We start from the raw sequence: 17,938 nt of genomic DNA on the forward strand, positions 1-17,938 counted from the left end.
ATGTAGATTTTGATTCTAGGATAGTTTTAGCATGATTTAAGCCAATAAAAAAATTACAAGAAATTTTTTTTGGGATTAAGCCCCTTAGGTTACAACTTATTTTATTCTTATTGATTTGCAAAACTGTTGGGGACAACTGGTCACCCTAACGAAGATTGCCATCAGGGCTCTCCGTTGGTAGCTACGTCTGTCAACCGGAAGACGTCACTGTGTGCTTGTGTCAGAGTTGTCAGAGCAAGTCAGTAATGAGACACGTTTTAGTCTTTAGCGAATAAAGTTTTATTTTAATTTGTACCGTGGAAAAATTCAATTCAATTACTCGTAGATATCACCTCGTCACACGGATACAAAAGTGGCGACGATTCTCAGGAGTGATCTCGTTAAATTCGCGAGAATTTTATTTGTTTTCGCGTGATAAACGCGATCTGAAAAAAACATAACCACGCCGCCGCCCAAGAAAAGGCGAAAACGCTCGTACAGCACCATGACGGATCCCGTTTCACAGCCAGGAGTTCCACCAGGAATCAATCCACCCAATCAGCACAATGGGCAGCAGCAGCCCCCGTTCGTACCACAGCAACAGCCCGGAATGCAGCAGCAGACCCAACAGCAACAAACGGATGCTATCATCATGCAAATTTTGCAGCAACTCCAACAACAACAGGCCGTCACCAATCAACTCCTTCAGCAGCAGCAACAGTCCACACAGCAGCAACACGGGTTCATGCAGCAGCAGGGAACTCTGTTCCGCAATGCTTTATCGGCAATCCAGGTGACCGTACCTCCCAATCCGGAGGTGATTCTGGACTCGTTGGCCGGAAATATCCGGGAGTTTCAGTACGATCCAGAAAACCAAACGTGATTGTGGGTGGCAAGAATGCCGCCGAACATCAGCGCAACCTACATGCAGTGCTACAGCGGCTCGAGGAATTCGGATTCACAATCCGGCCGGAAAAATGTTCGTTCGGCCAACAGCAAATCCGATATCTGGGTCATCTCTTGGATCGTCATGGACTCAGACCAGATCCAGCCAAGATTCAGGTCATAAAGGATCTACCGCCGCCGAAAGACATCACAGGAGTACGCTCCTTCCTGGGAGCCATTAATTACTACGGGAAATATGTTCCCAACATGCTAGCTCTCAGGTTTCCGCTAGATGAGCTCCTGAAAAACACAACGGCGTTCGTATGGACGCATGAATGCCAGCAGGCGTTCAACAAATTCAAGGAAATTCTATCGTCGGAGCTTCTTCTAGCACACTATGATCCAACGCAAGAAATAATCGTTTCAGCGGACGCCTCCTCCATCGGTATTGGGGCAACAATCAGCCACAAGTATCCAGATGGCCACGTGAAAGTGATTCAGCATGCATCTCGAGCGCTTACACAGGTTGAACAGCGCTACTCACAAATCGACCGAGAAGGGTTGGCGATAATATATGCAGTAACGAAGTTTCACAAGTTTATCTTCGGAAGGCGGTTTCACCTTCAAACCGATCAGCAGCCACTGCTGAGGATATTCGGGTCCAAAAAGGGATTCCGGTCTACACAGCCAATCGACTCCAGCGGTAGGCACTATCGCTGCTCTCCTACGATTTCTCTATTGAGTATGTTCGGACCGACAAATTCGGTAACGCTGACATATTGTCCCGCCTCATCAACCAGCACACCAAGCCTGATGAAGACGTGATCATCGCATGCACCACTCTGGAGGAAGACTTGAGGTCAGTAGCCATCGATAGTAGTAATCAACTGCCTCTCAGTTTCAGCATGGTTGAGAAAGCGACGGCGTCCGACCCGTCTCTTCGGAAAGTTCACCGTTTCATCCGCGATGGCTGGCCCAAAACAAGGTCAGAAATTAAAGATCGAGAGTTGGCTCGGTACTACGATCGTCAAGAAGCTCTGTCAGTCGTTCAAGGCAGCATTATGTTCGGGGACAGACTGGTAATTCCGACTATGTTCCGAAGGCGGTGCCTCATTCAGCTCCATAAGGGCCACCCAGGCATACAACGAATGAAGGCGATCGCACGCAGCTTCGTGTATTGGCCGGGGCTGGACGACGAGATCGTTAGCTTCGTCAAGGGTTGTAGTCACTGCGCATCCGCAGCGCGGTCCCCCCAAAAGCGGAACCGGAGTCGTGGCATCCGACAACGGCTCCTTGGCAGCGGGTTCACGCCGATTACGCGGGCCCTCTGGATGGAGAATTCTTCTTACTTGTCATCGATGCGCACACCAAGTGGCCGGAGATATTTCCAACTAGCAAGACGACAACGAGCGCTACTATCCGGCTCATGCGCAAACTGTTCGCCAACAAGGGCATGCCAGAACTTCTCGTGACCGACAATGGTTCGCAGTTCAAGAGTGCTCAATTCGATGATTTCTGCTGCAAAAACGGCCTTCGACACACAACAACGGCCCCATACCATCCACAGTCGAACGGTCAGGCAGAGAGATTTGTCGACACGTTCAAGCGGGCCGTGAAAAAAATTCAGGAGGGAGAAGGCTCGATCGACGAAGCATTGGACGTTTTCCTTCTTACCTACCGCACCACACCAAACCGAAATGTCCCTGGCGGTAAGTCACCGGCAGAAGCGATGTATAACAGGCCGCTGCGAACATCGCTAGACCTTCTTCGACCACCGTCAAACCTGGAACCATCCTCAAACCGTCAGCAGACGTCCAACACGCGGTCTTTCAGTCCGAAGGCTTGCGTGTACGCGAAAATATACGCCAACAACAAATGGTCATGGTTCCCTGGGACCGTAGTAGAGCGAATCGGTTCGGTGATGTATAACATCTGGGTGGACAACCGGAGACTGATCAGATCGCACATTAACCAGCTCAGACAACGAGCCGAAACAGCTACAAAAGTGCAGAAACAAGGCATACCACTCAACATCTTGCTCGACGAATGGAACCAGCCCGTACCAGCATCTCAAGTTGCGGAGCTTTCGGAAGCGGAAGAGCTTGAACCCTCAATGTCCACGCTAGTTGCTCCATCACCTTCTACACCAACTATTAGACTTGCAACAGTAACATCCTCTTCGTCATCAGCGTCGACGGCATTCGAGTCTGCCGTTGATAGTTCACCCACAGTTCAGCTACCTCGGCGATCTTCACGGACCAGAAGACTGCCGCAAAGGTTTCAGGCGTACCAAAGGTACTAGGAGGGAGATGTTGGGGACAACTGGTCACCCTAACGAAGATTGCCACCAGAGCTCTCCGTTGGCAGCTACGTCTGTCAACCGGAAGACGTCACTGTATGCTTGTGTCAGAGTTGTCAGAGCAAGTCAGTAATGAGACACGTTTTAGTCTTTAGCGAATAAAGTTTTATTTTAATTTGTACCGTGGAAAAATTCAATTCAATTACTCGTAGAAATCACCTCGTCACACGGATACAAAAAAAACGAACAAACTGTTACTTTTATGTGAGGCATTTGACAGCTTTTGTATTGTTTATTGGTGTAGCTCTACGAGTTAGAACGAATAGTTTTGGTGTAAAAGTACCCAGCTTTTTACGCGCCATAGTGGCAGACGTTATTAATAATACAAAGTTTGTAACAAATTACCCACCCATTTGACAACTCTGCTTACGTTAATTTGAAGCGCTTGAAGCACTTCCTTGGCACATTCGTAGACTGTGTACTTATATTCAGTTTTTTACGCACTTTAATAGCGGTCGCTAAAATACGTGTTCATAAAAGTTTTGATATTTCTGAAGAATTGGCAACACAAATGTTGCCTGATATATTTTTCTTTTGATAGAATACATGAAGATTGAAGTCTTCACTGACGTAAGCAGAGTTGTCAAAAGGGTATGTAACATATTACTAGAGAAACATTTTACAAGGTCCTATCTACTTTGATCGATTTTTTGATCGATCACTCTCATTCAATCACCGCAACTTTTTGAACACCTTTTATGACACGTTATTTGCACCAGTTGATAGCGGAGGGATCCCTCTAACCTTCTGAATTAAAACCACGCTTGGCAGAGTTACTAAAGTTGAACCATTACCAAAATGAAAGGACGCTCCGCAAAAACGATGAAAGCAGATTGGACCTTTTGAAATGTTTATCTAGATTACGCATATTACGAATTATTCATTATAGCGTTCGCCATTATGGTACATAAAAACCTTTTGTATGGTCAACAAAATAATGATCAATTATGGTGAGAGTAAAGTTTTTTTCCTCGCCTATCTCTCTCTCTCTCTGACTATTTCTAGTTTTAATATAGCCACTGTATATTTTACTAGTCTTGCGGATTGGGGCGCAATTCGGGAACCAATTTAAGGTGAAACGGTATTGAAGCCACAAACGGCCGAGTCACTACTTCGAATTTTCAGAAGCACAGGACTCGTTCTCTGTGAAAACGCTATTTTATGTTTGCTTCACCGCAAAGCAAAGCCTTGGTGCTACATTCCAATTCGGAATTCGACCTTCTGTTTATTATACACAGACTTCGCAGCCAACTGTTGAGTGTACAGGACAATTACGGGGCTAGCGCTACGATCTTACTGACACTAACAATCTCTCCCAAGCCGAGACTCAAACCTACGACAACTGGCTAGTTACACCAGCATCGTACCTCGAGACCAGCTGGGTGATTTGCTTCACCGCAGAAAACATAAAATAGCGTTTTCACAGATGACACATTAACTGTTACCGAGTCTTTTGCTTCCTAAAACTTGAAGTGGTGGCTCTAAATCGGCCATTTGTGGATTCAATACCGTTTGGCCTTAAACTGTCAAAACGGCAACCAGTCAACGGAGTTTGCATACGACTGGTTCCCGTTTTGACAGTTTAAATTAGTTTTCGAATCCACTCCGCCAGACTAGTAAAATATACAGTGACTATAGGTTTTATGCCTTCTTCGCAGCGCGGACCCGAAAAAAATAATTTACGATGTATTTTGCGGTTAAAACAGTGAATGGACAGTGTTTTTATTGTAACCATGATGTATAAAGACATGGTATAATGGTATGTCAAAAGCAGAATCGGCCATATTGAAAAAAAAAAAGTTGCCAGCGAGTAGGTTTGTTTATAAACAAGTAGGGCATATGAATTATCGCATCTAGTGGCGTAGCGTGACCGGGTGACACCCGGGGTGGAAAATTTGGGTGTCACCCCTTTTCTCCTGGGTGTTACCCCCACCAGGTTACAGCGCAATCATTTTGTTATCAAAAATTGTGAAAGTTAGAAGATTCGTTTTACCGCGACCTCCACCTACCTAATTGATATTTAATCTCACGGATATCACCCTGTTGAAGGCGCGTATGAAAATTTTCCTCATGGGTGTCACCCCCTAGAGGGTGACACCCGGGGCGGACCGCCTCGCCGCCCCCACTACGCTACGCCAGTGATCGCATCTCATAATATATCATTGCATCCAGCATTTAAATTATAAACATACCTTGCTACCAATATTCATTAATTTAAGAAACAATTTCCATTTTAAAACACCCGAATTTGCGGTATTCAATTGCCTAGTTAGTAAGGATATATCAAAAACACGACAGAAACTTTTAGGGTTCTTTTGATTATTTTTTTCAGGGAACCAATGATACAAAACAATGGTGTTTTGTAACTTCTACATAGACACATTAATTGGTAAATAAAAATTTCTTTAATGTCTGTTTTAAACAGTTTTTAAATGGATTGTGAAAAGAAAAAAAAAAACAAATTGTAATGTACATACACTAATTAATTGTCTTTATTCAATCGTTAATTATATATTGTTTATTTATTATTTTCTATACTTTTCAACGCATCGATTCCAGAAGATTTTTTTCAAACTCTTTTTGTTTATGATTCTTTTGTATCGAATTTCTGAACTCAAACTTCAGTTTGTGTTTTATTTTTCTTTCCAGCCAATCTGCAAAGTATAGATAATAATTCGGATTTTTCTTTACAATTTACAAATCTATGTGTATATATGTATTTTTATGTTTTTTTTCTCCATTTTCTTTATTTTTATTTTAATTAGTATTATTTGTTTTGCTCGGTATATAAGTTCATTTCTGATATTGAATTCATAAACAGAATTTTAAACAAAGACTTACTGAAATATTTGCTCTAGTAAATATTACGACTTAGCACATGTTTGCTTCCATATGATTTTTATGTCTCAAATGTGTTTCCCTTTGTTTTGTTTGTGTTCGAGAATGTATGATGGTGTACATATGAATGTATTTTTGTGGATAGTGTTTACTTCAGATTTCGATTTAAGGTTTAGTTGATTCGTGTAATTTGGTTTGAATCGGGATCTTTTTTCTTATATAATGTATTATATTCGCTTTATGTGTATTTGCTATGTTTGTAAATTACGCCCTTGAAACAAAAGGTTCTACTATGTTTCCTATTGTTGAGTTGAGTTTTTAGTTTTCTGTAAGCTTTTCTGATTAAACTGTTCACTATTTTTGCTTAATCAGTAGAAAAATCAATTGATAGCATTACATCATACCGAGTTGCACTACTGTCTTTGGTTGCTATGGGATTCTAACTGGGTTGATATAGGTAATTTCGTGTTTAATTAGTGTCTTTTCAACGGGTTGAAAAGTTATATCTTGTGGATAGAAAGAAAATCCAATGCTGGCTATTTGGTGGTCGCTGATGAACTGCGGGTATTTTGATTGTAACAAGTTTCTTGTTTTTCTCAACATTGTTGGTTGATTATTTTATGATATGAAAGACATGAATAGGAGGATCATTCGATTTCCCTAAACGTTTTCCTTGCAAGATGACACTGAGAGGTTCATTTTGAAGCTTTTTCTATTGTTAATCTTCCTAATCTTCTTATATCCGAATTAAATTGCTGTTCGAAATTTCGTTTTTTCTTCTAAACAGCATGGGAAATAGAATTAACCTAGATAAAAATGACACGAAAAAATAACTGATCCATCAAAATAAATTGAAGGCGGTTCACTTGGCTCAAGACCGCAAAATTAAAGCGTGCTCGTTGTCAACACACAATGTATGCAATTCTGTACAAGCTCGTGCTGCTACAGAAATCTTGAAATTAACGTTTTGCTAGTAGAAGTAGTAGAACGATACGTGCACTATTTTTTGCTAATGGTACACCAGCTATGTAGTTTTTTTTACTATCTTGTATAATTGTGTCCTATTATTTTAATCTTGTGTTTCCCTAAAGATCAAATTTATAACAACTTTAGCTCTTATGATAGCAAACCAAGCAAAGCGCTGCAGTTCGGCTTATAAGGTGTTCTAATCTTGTTGGAACTTAACAATATTTTGTCTCTATTTTTCCCTTTTGCCATTAAAAATAGCGTTCTGTCAACGAAAACATAGTAGATTGAGATTGTTCACTTTTTTGTCTGTTATTTTTGAATTGTATATTTTTACTCATAGTTTCCCTCTACTTCAATGGTTCCTTTTCTTTGGTGTTTTTGTGACACCCGGGCATGTGAAGATGCTGATTTGCTCGGATCTCCTCTTAATTTGTAGCAATGAAAATAGGTTCGGTATGGGTAAAGCTCCATAAAGTATGTGGTAAATTTTTCGGAGGGAAAGTTTTAATGGAAAACTTTGGATTTTCGTTCGTGCCGTAGAATGAAGATCATTAGTATGGTTAGTTTACATTTCGTTCCATGACCATTTTTAAATGAGAACAGTAACAACATTCATAAATATATTCTGCTAGATGTTAGTTACTGATAACTGTATAGAAAATAATCGTACTCTTTATTTTTGGTTTAGGTTTCGGTTCGATAAATGTGTATAGTAGATGATTGTTTTTATTCTCTGACTGAATGGCGTATTCTATTTATCTTTCAGAATATTTGAAACGATGCGAGTGAGTGTGTTTTATGCTTGATTAGTAAATCCCTTTAAATGTCTTTTTGAATCGCATTGTGTCGATTTCCACTCAGAATCGATTGTGGCCATCGATTTATTTAGAAAACCGGCCTTGTTGTTCAGAAACTATAGATGACATGTCTTGCACTAGTGCCACTGCATGTGCTGGTTGGCCACTCATTGACATTTGTTGCATCGGAATCTGCGGTGTCATCATCATCTGCTGTTGTGGCTGTTCAGCTGGCATAAATTTTGCTGTTACCAAATTAGAGCGAGAAAAACATCATAAAATTGCATTAGTTTCTATTTAAAAGAAAAAACCCCTAAATTTAAGTTCTACATAGTGAGAGAAACGGAAATTACCCATAGTTATGTTACAGTTTTTTGGCTAATCAATACATTGGCAGCTAGGACAAATCAATATTGCTAGTATCACAACACAGTGGGAGCTTACACTACTCAGTGTTGAAGCTGGATCACTTTGACAGTACGTGTGAAACTCTAAGAAGGGAATCGAAATGTCAAGCACGTACTGTCAAAGCTGACTTGCACATACAAACATACCTTGAAGGGCATACAGCAGGTGGCCTACACACACATACACGCAAATACTTTTTACAAATGATCGAATCACTGCAAAAATACGTATTTACAGTCTTACGTAAATTTGTTTTAATAAATTATGCTGTTTACAAAAGAACGCAGTGTGAAGTAATATGAATTAGACAAGTACAGTAGTAGATGAGTGTATTGCCATAAAGGTGATTCGCTTCAAATAATATAGTAGAAGATAAGTTTTTATTTTTGCCAAAATCACGATTGTTCCTACTTTATTTTCGGAGTAAACCGTTATTTGGATGCAATCAGCATATCAAAAACAAATGAAAATGTTAAACTTAAAGTTTGGTGGGTTCAGTTAGTTTTCTGCTTTTTAATGCTTGTCCTAGATTCACAACCAAATGTTGCCAACATTTTTTATGATAAAATTCAATATGGCGACCAAATTCAAGATGATGGTCAACATTTAGTTTACTTCAAATGAAACCCTCATCTTTTTATAATAATACAAAAATTTATAATAAATTTGTATAATTAATATAAATAAATAATAATGAAGACTTTAAAAATTTTTGTAATTGCTTAAAAACAAAAAAAAAATGGTGGAAATATGGAAAAAAAAATAAGGGCAAAACTGTACAATTTCCACATATTAGATAATAAGTAAGCAATGGCCGAGACAAATTATGTTTTTTATTACCGAGACCTAGTAGACTACGAACAAGCGAAATGTTGTTCCCATCGTTTCATTTAGGACATAGGCAAATATTTATTTTCATTCAGTAGTGCAGTTCCCATGATTTCATAGTGAGAAGATGCCGGATTACTTAATTAGCATGGGAGCAGAATCATTTCAAATCGCCTGGAAATACGCGAAAATTTAATCGACCATTTTTTATTTGAATGAAACTTTGCACACGTATTTGGCTTTTTTTTTTTTTTATTCTCGCTTATTTTCCGTCGGTCTAGTTCCGCCACTGTTGTGGCCAATCACCGACGCCCAGAGAGGCGACTCCACACCCAGGACCCTAACTCACGACCCGTTTATTAACGGACCGGCGCCAACGGCTTTACTTCCTCATGCGATGGAAGGCGTGATCCCAGAGATTTTTCGCCTCAGAAAATCTCCCGGTGTCGGCTAGGATTGAATCTAGACCAGTTGGGTTGGTTGTGAGTGGATCACGCCACCTCACAACCATCGACACCTATGTCGGCGGTGGGATTCGAACCCAGGCGTCGAGCGTGGTTGGCGGAGACGTTACCAACCACACTAGGCCCCCGCTCGCGTATTTGGCTTAGCAAACTGAGCATTTTTCACAGGTGCAGAGATTTTTTACACCCATGAGTTACATTCTAAAAGGGCGTATGCCTTTTGGCATAGGTTTTATTCGAAGCATTGTAGCCCAGAAACCGTTGGTTGTATAGAAAAACTGTCTGAGAATGAGTTGTAGGGAATTAAATATGCACCATGAAAAAAATATACACTGTACAAAAAAAATTTTTTCTGACCAAAAAAAATTAAAAATAAACATTAAATTTCAATTTAAAAAAAGAGTTGAATTTTTTTCTTATTTTTTTTTAAAGAAACTTGACGTTAATACGCAACTTTTAAAAAGTCCAAGAAGAGTCCAGGATGGAGAAATGGAAAATTATTTTTTTATGGTAGATTAATTTTTTTATGAAAATTCTAATTTAAACATTTTTCAAAATATTTGTATACTGATGATTTTAAAATATGCAGAGAGTCATTTTAAATCAAAAAGCTCTTGGTAGTTAACATTCTAAAGGCATTGGTTTTCGAGTTATTTCTAATTTAAGCTCAAAAAATTATAATTATTTGGGAAAATACACGTTTTTTTTAATTTGTCCATGGTTCTCCAGCAAAAACCATACGTTCATTGGAATGCTTGATCGAAAATATACAATTCATTTTGACGTGGGACTACGTCTGAGATGCATTCTGTAAAATAGCAAGCGAAACTGGCAAATGTTACGTCAGATTTCAAACGATAATAACAGCATAACCACATGATGGATAACAATAACCAATGCATTGTTGGATAGATAAAACGTGTAACAATTTTATAATACGCTAGTCATCATTATTATTTCACTGCTCAACGGTGAAAATTGATAAAAAATTACAAGGAAGTTTACGCGAACAATGAACCAATCCCACGCGAGCATTCCTAGCACAGACGATGTGAATGGACACCAACCATTCCCTGTGATATTCTCTGTTTCAATATAAAAAAAAATGGACAGAGTCTCCCCGTCCCAACAGGTCAATTTACGTTTGCTTCCATGAACTTAAACTAATCTGAAGTCTCGAAGGTAAAGATCTTTCGAAAAGTTTTGAAACAAGCCTTTTACTTGAACAATTTCTAAACCTACTGTCAGAGCATAATTAAAACTGATATCTTGAAAGAAAACATGCTGGAAAAAGCAACAATACCGTACAGTATAATATACATATTATGTGGAGCAGAGCGCCGCTGGTCTCTCGTCGTCTGCAGTGGTACTCGACTTCTATTTCCGTGAAATCAAGGAAAAACTGCAATGCTGCCGCATTGATAGTTATTAAAAGTTTATCTCTTGAATATGGTTACCTTAAAAAAACATAAACTACTCAACAAGAATTGAGCATTTTTGCAATGGTCATAAGATTTTTTTTTTGCATTTTATCTTCGATATTCACTAAATGATCGTTATCGAAAGAGTAGATTTATGAAAATACAAATTTATAGAAGCTTAAGAGCCAGCGAATGCTTCTGAATATTTTGTCGATTCACTAGGATCTATTCAGAATCGTTGTTACACATTTCAACATTGTTAGATGATATATTTTTGTTCTCAACTTAACAAATAATATTCTTACGTATATTAGCTGTCTTCGTAATACAGTGAATGTAATTGTTGGCAAATAAAAAAAACTTGTCAAACAAAAAACAGAAATTAATCATTTAGAGCTTGTAATTGTTGATTGTTATGATTTTTCGCTGGAACTTGTTGATAATCTTGTTCAACATATTTTTATGTTTTCCTATGAGTGAACCTATGTAACGGCTTCGAAATTATTTCCATAATAAGATTTATGTAATAAATTTAATTTGATCAGAGTTAAATAAAACAATATCATATATTATGAAAACGTAGGTACTGTTGGATTTGGTTTATGAGGAAATAGAGTTAATTCTGATTCAGACGCATTGCGAGAAATTCTTGGTGCTTCTACAATAACTACGACACGCTTGTGCATTGTTAAATAGATGTTGTTCGCACAAAAAAAAAAAACACTACACAATATCGTTAAGTGTAATCGAAGTTCTTTCGAGTGTTGTTCAATATATTTCTGAAAAGAAATTTTTTTATGCGTATAAAAAAATACTTAAACCACAGAACAAACGAATTGTTGCTGTCCGATGATTCTGTAACCTTTGTAACTAAAAATCCTTTCAATAACAGTGTTTAGTCCCGCGTCACCATTTCATACAACCCTAGGGCTGTATACCTTGTAGTATTTTGACAACAAAACGATTGGGCGAACGGTTCTCAAGAAAAGAGTTAAATGTTTTAAGTGATATAAATATATATAAGAATCAAATATTTATTTTCGAGTTTTATTATCTTAAGAACATATTTTTTCATGACATAGATACTTTACAGAACTAGTTTCACCTTATATTTCATATACATCATAAGTATATGATTCGTCATCTTTTGAAAACAGCTTCGTTTGTATCTTATTTTCTGAAATCGAAACGAAAGAGTAATACTTTTGTGTGGCAGCTATTATTATAGATTTTTTGAAAATATTGCTCCATTCTGTTACTCCTTGTTCATATTCTTCATATTATACCCAACTAAATGACATTTTTGATGAATTTTCTTACTTTTCTGATTAGACCAATCATACAATTCTTTTGCGCTTGTAATGGGATGTTCATGTTCATTAGCTAAACTTGCATTTCCTGCCATTCGTTTTAATATGCCACCAATTGCATCGCATTGGCCTTTAACATGAGAAGTCGCAAAAAATGCCACTCTGCATCGACGTTATATTTTGTTTTGAACTTGCAAAGTTTTTTCTATTTTTATATTGTGAGGCAGCTCCATCAGACATTAATATTGCTTTTTTCAACTCTATTGTTGTTTTCAAAAAACTCATTAATTTGGAAATGAACACCTGAACCGCAACAGTATCATGATGGAGTACTTCCGATATTATGATGAAGCTGGTATTCTTAAGTGTTCCAGATTCTGAATAGTAAACAACGCAGGGATGAATGGTGGCTTGACTATCATTCAAATAACTAAACTGCCGCGCATAGCAAGTCAGTCCCATTTGCATTTTCAGTAAAACTGAGTTATTACGCGTAAATGGTAGCTAACAATGCATAGTTTCGTAACAATGGATGTGTTCAACAACTTTGTTCTGAAAAAACTGCTGGAAAACATCCAAACATATTGTCCCATCTCGTAAGAAGCAATGTTATAAAATCATACGAAAACGCGTTTTTCTCGACTTGCTGAAAATGCAGGTGGGACTGACATGGTATGCGCGGCAGTAAACGAATCACAAATTGATAAAGACGTATTAAAATGAGCTTGACTGTTCAATGTTTTTAATTTTGCAATAACGTTTTCGTTTAATTTGCGTAAGCTTGATGAGCACCGATGACCAGGAAAGGGTTTACAGCTTTTGGGCTTGGTGTATTCCATTTTCACTTTATTCATCTTCACAAAATGCAAACTGTTACTAACACATCTGGAGTAGTGCAATCGTATTTATATACGAAAACAGATATTATAAGTAACCCAGTAATTATTGGTTGCGTACTTTAAAAACAGTTAGTATTAGTAAACAAGTAGGTAGTGTTGCACGACAAACATATTTTTTATAAAACATTCGGCAAGGGGGAACGTGTAGGAAGGCTAAGTTTTAGCGTTTGAGTTATTTATCCAATCGTTTTGTTGTCAAAGAATGAATTGTATATTTTTGATCAAGCATTCCAATGAACGTAAGGCTTTTGCTGGAGAACCATGGACAAAATAAAAAAAACGTGTATTTTCCGAAATATAATTAATTTATCGAGCTTAAATTTAAAATAACTCGAAAACCAATGCGTTTAGAATGTTTACTACCAAGAGCTTTTTGATTCAAAATGACTCTCTGCATCTTTCAAAATCATCAGAATACAAATATTTTGAAAAACGTTTGAATTAGAATTTTTATAAAAAAATTAATCTACCATAAAAAAATTATTTTTCATTTCTCCATCCTGGACTTTTTTTTAAAGTTGCGTATTAACGTCAAGTTTCTTTAAAAAAAAAATAAGAAAAAAATTCAACTCTTTTTTTTTTAAATTGAAATTTAATGTTTATTTTTAATTTTTATTTGGTTTAAAATAATTTTTTTTTGTACAGTGTATATTTTTTTTATGGTGCATTTTTAATTCCCTACAACTCATTCTCAGACAGTTTTTCTATACAACCAACGGTTTCTGGGCTACAATGCTTCGAATAAAACCTATGCCAAAAGGCATACGCTCTTTTAGAATGTAACTCATGGGTGTAAAAAATCGCTCCATCTGTGGAAAATGCTCAGTTTGCTGAGCCAAATACGTGTGCAAAGTTTCATTCAAATAAAAAATGGTCGATATTCGACCATCGGTGATTTGGCGCGATCTTGCTCATGGGTAGAAAAAAATTGTTTTTTCATTCAAGTTTGGAGACAAAGATAAAAAATTCTTATTTTATAATAGCAACCGAGTTATGTTAACATATTTGATCATAAAAAATGTCGAATCTGAAAGATCCTTCCTAAATAGGCTGACCAGATTTCCTCGGGATAAAATCGGGACAAATGGGTCTAAAAAACGGGACACATGATAAGATTGATTTTTGGAAACTTTCACTAACAAAAGCATGCAAACAATTATTCGCTGCTCTGATGAACCTTTTTTTGTATGCCTGAAGGGCATTGGGACTAAAAGAGCCATTGCGACCATCATATTATTCATCTTTTGTGGCAGGCTCTGATGAACCTACCGGATCCTGTACGATACTTAGCGTTTGATGAATTTTGCGTAGAAGATTGTGATTTTTTGCAATAGGAAATTTTGACTATTAATTATCATGGTCTCAACTTCAATCGCGACTTTTTCGTTAGTTCACGATAGGGGATGCCCTTTGCCCCTTTCCAGTGGTGTGGTGCTATCAGGAAGGCACAAAATGTACATACTCAGTAATATTTAAAAAATCCTGGCTGATTGGAAACTTCTTTTTCGTTAACGAAAATTTCAACGCAAAGCTTTATTTAAGAATTTTTCAAGCGGTATCCGAAAACGGTACAAAAAAGCAAAAAGACGGGACGGGTAAAAATAGTTGAAAAAACGGTACTGTTCCGTTCAAAACGGTACGTCTGGTCAGCCTATTCCTAATTGATTTATGAATTCGTATGAAACAGCTGAGTAATATTTCGGTGCTTCATTTTTATATTTGCTTGTTCTAGTAATGTTACAACTCTGCTCTATAAATTTGTTCAATATTCGGTGAATGTAATATTGTGACTGTTTCTGTTCGCAACATCGTTTCAATATAGCACAGTTTGTTTGAAAATTTTTAAAATGGAAAATGTGGATGTATTGTTTAGTAAGAGAAAAGGACGTTAGTGTAAAAAGGTGTAATTTTGAATAAGCTTAAATTTTTTTATCTGGTGTCTTCCTTATAAAGTTGAAAGGAGTAAAATAAATGAATTAGAATAACTAGATAAAAAACATCACAAAATAAGAAAATTCTGTAAAATATATGATTTAAGAGAAAAGAAATCTTTTAAAACTTCTGTCGTATATAACTTGCATAATTCATTAAAATCTATATATGATTTTTAACAATTTAGTTCTTCTACTTGTAATAGTCTAAAGCTGTTTTGTGACTTAATAGCATTAAAGGGAAGGCACATCTGGGTAAGCGGAATACAATTTGCTTTAAGCTTGATTAGATATAAGTAGTTGCTAGTGCTACCAAGATGATTGCTGTCCGATTTCATAGTGAGGACTAAACAATGTCTCCCGGGTCAAGCGTCATTCCCCTTGCATAATATTATTTATATACAGCATACAATACTATAATCACTTTACACTATATTCACTATATATACAATTGATACTACATAGCCAATGTTTTCTATCTACATTTTTGTGCTCGGGAATACCACTTAACAAACATAACACAAGTTTTGCATGCAAAAAAAAGAACTTAAAAACGAAATCGATAGTACATGCAGGGAAAGAGTAAGCTTCGCTCGAGTTACACAATCAGTTTATCTGTTTGGTATATAGCACACCTGCATTTACATAATGCTACTCATAGTATTATTCAATGCAATTGGCTAACGACAGATTGTGCAAGTAGCTGTTCTACGGAGTGACATTTATTTTTAGTTCAGTTATTTCCTTATCATTGAAAGTAGATTAATTCAAAGAACAAACGAATAAAAAACTACACTTTGACTAGAAGACATCAGAGATTCTCTATTTTGTTTTCAATCCAAAAGATTTACTTATTCGAGAGGTTTATATTGAAAGTATTCGCATGAACAACAACGATCTTTTTTGTGGATAAGGGCAAGTTGGGAAGGTTTGGAAGGAATGGTGCATTTCTAATTGAATATTAATCTTTCATACGGTGTTGGCTAGATATTTATTTTGCATAAATACGAGCCAGAAACGAAATCGTTATTATAATTTTGGAATGATAAATAGCGCTCCTCTTAATCAAATGAACATGAACTTAAGCATTTGATGTGTTTGTCAAAATTCACAGACATGGTAGTCGAACGGTGCAATTACTATGAAGTAAATAAAGAAGTATATGCTTTTATTGCATTAGGCTTATGTACAAATGTAATGAATCGAATCCCATGAAACATGAAACAAAAGAGTGTACTTCTACAAATCATTTCTGAAAGACACAACAGAACGCGTTGTCAGAGTTAGAACATAATATCTCTAAAAGTACGCACTTGGCTGGGCTAGAAGTTTAAAAAAGAACAGAAAATTGCTCATACTGTTTATGATTTTAACGAGTTGTAGTAGTTGAGGTTGGTACAGTAGACAATAATGTTTAGATGCAAACAATCTGCTTGGCTTGTTCGGTTGGTTGATTATTAAGAGTTGTTTATCCACCAAATTCAACGGGTATGCTTCCAAATAGAACAAACTTTTCAGTGCACAGCTAGGACTGGCATTTTTTTTGGTAATGTTTCATTAAAGAATGAAGGGACGCTCTTGCTTAATTTCTTTGTGGTTGGCCGCGATATACCGTTTTTAGTTTCTGGCTGAAATTTGGAAACGGAGAAAAAAGAGAAAAGAAAGAAAACACCATGATGATAGAAAATTGAACTAATTGAACGAATTTGAACTGTAATGGATAAATATCAATTTTGCTTCCGAGTAGCTAATTTATGTTGAATATGTTATTCTGTGAATTTCACATATTACTTCTAGGTTGTGGAATGTTGTATTGAACTAGATATTCAATATCCCAATAATATAATGCAGATGAAAAATACCTAATTGAGTATTAAACATCGACCGCTCCCCAAAAAATTAAATGAAATAATAAAATGCTCTAATATTCTTCATGAGATTATCAAAATATATATATATATATATATATATATATATATATATATATATATATATATATATATATATATATATATATATATATATCTTTATTACGCGATAGATAGACAGTGAGTTTGTAAGACAACATCTATTATATACTCCATAGTTATATGAGTAATAGCTCAGTTTGCATAGAACAGAACGTTTACGTTTTGAAAATTAGAAAGATGAAAACAAAAAAGCAGTAAAGTGAATGCGCTAAGTTTTAAAAAAGATAGCTATTGAGAAAAATCGAACCTTTTTTGTTTTTGGATTCCTATGGATCTTTGTTAGAGTATTTTTCGAAGATTTGTTTCGCAGCCTCTTAACTTATTTCAAAATCAACACCCTGTTTTTTGCGAATGTCTAGAATAAGCTTTGTAGTTCCACTTAAGGGGTTATATACATTTTTAGTTTTCAAAAAACCGAAAAAAAAATTATTGTATTATCTTCAAATACAACATCTTGAGAACATTTTCACAAATTTTCATAAAGATCTGAGCAATAGGAAGAAAGTTAGAGCGATTTGCAGCGCGCCTCGCCACGGCCGCATAAGCTAAACTTTAAACTTTACTCGCGATTATTTCGGAATAGTGTTTTCCGAAAAATGACTTTGCCGTGATCTTGATTGCGGGAAAACTACTGAACCGATTTCCTTCATCTTTTTTTTTTAATTTTTCGTTATTAAATTTGCCGGTCCTTGAACGATCGCTTTTTGAAACATAAAGTTACATTTGGCCGCAAAAAAAAATTTTAATGCAATTTTTAGCGCTCAAAACGTGCATTTTTTGGGAGAAACGTTCCCGTTTGCACTGAAAACAAAATACTCATAAAAGCGATCGTTCAAGGACCCGGCATACTTCTAAACTAATGAAATAATATGAGTTTTTT

The 17,938-nt window shown here is 36.5% G+C and overlaps 2 protein-coding genes across 3 annotated transcripts in view; one reads left to right on the plus strand and one right to left on the minus strand.

The window, feature by feature from the left end:
- The first annotated feature begins 484 nt into the window (after window positions 1–484).
- Window positions 485–3,166, plus strand: LOC129719759 (uncharacterized protein K02A2.6-like). The gene is made up of 4 exons (XM_055671158.1): window positions 485–796; window positions 877–1,389; window positions 1,665–2,082; window positions 2,124–3,166. Exons 1-4 carry the CDS (start codon window positions 485–487, stop codon window positions 3,164–3,166), a joined length of 2,286 nt encoding a protein of 761 aa, XP_055527133.1.
- Window positions 3,167–5,685: 2,519 nt separating this feature from the next.
- The window catches only part of LOC129725421 (vesicle-associated membrane protein 2-like), a 30,077-nt gene continuing 17,824 nt past the window's right edge, over window positions 5,686–17,938 (minus strand). Inside the window, exons 6-7 of one of the 2 annotated variants that reach the window (XR_008728085.1) lie at window positions 16,402–16,716; window positions 7,931–8,072 (exon numbers count right to left, since the gene is read on the minus strand). Coding sequence is in view for 1 of the 2 variants with exons in the window: in XM_055681246.1 (XP_055537221.1) it covers window positions 7,912–8,072 (161 nt within the window). In the remaining variant the exon portion in view is untranslated. Of the gene's footprint in view, window positions 8,073–16,401; window positions 16,717–17,938 lie in introns of both variants that reach the window. The other variant, XM_055681246.1, reaches the window with a different exon arrangement.

The sequence above is a fragment of the Wyeomyia smithii genome, chromosome 2 (assembly GCF_029784165.1).
Source record: "Wyeomyia smithii strain HCP4-BCI-WySm-NY-G18 chromosome 2, ASM2978416v1, whole genome shotgun sequence".
Taxonomy (NCBI): domain Eukaryota; kingdom Metazoa; phylum Arthropoda; class Insecta; order Diptera; family Culicidae; genus Wyeomyia; species Wyeomyia smithii.

Excerpts from the sequence above, each read along its gene's own strand:
- LOC129719759 (XM_055671158.1), top strand. The coding sequence starts at position 485 with ATGACGGATCCCGTTTCACAGCCAGGAGTTCCACCAGGAATCAATCCA. Across the intron at positions 797-876 it reads CCGTACCTCCCAATCCGGAG|AATGCCGCCGAACATCAGCG; the intron begins GTGATTCTGGAC and ends GTGGGTGGCAAG. Across the intron at positions 2,083-2,123 it reads GATCGTTAGCTTCGTCAAGG|CGGAACCGGAGTCGTGGCAT; the intron begins GTTGTAGTCACT and ends TCCCCCCAAAAG.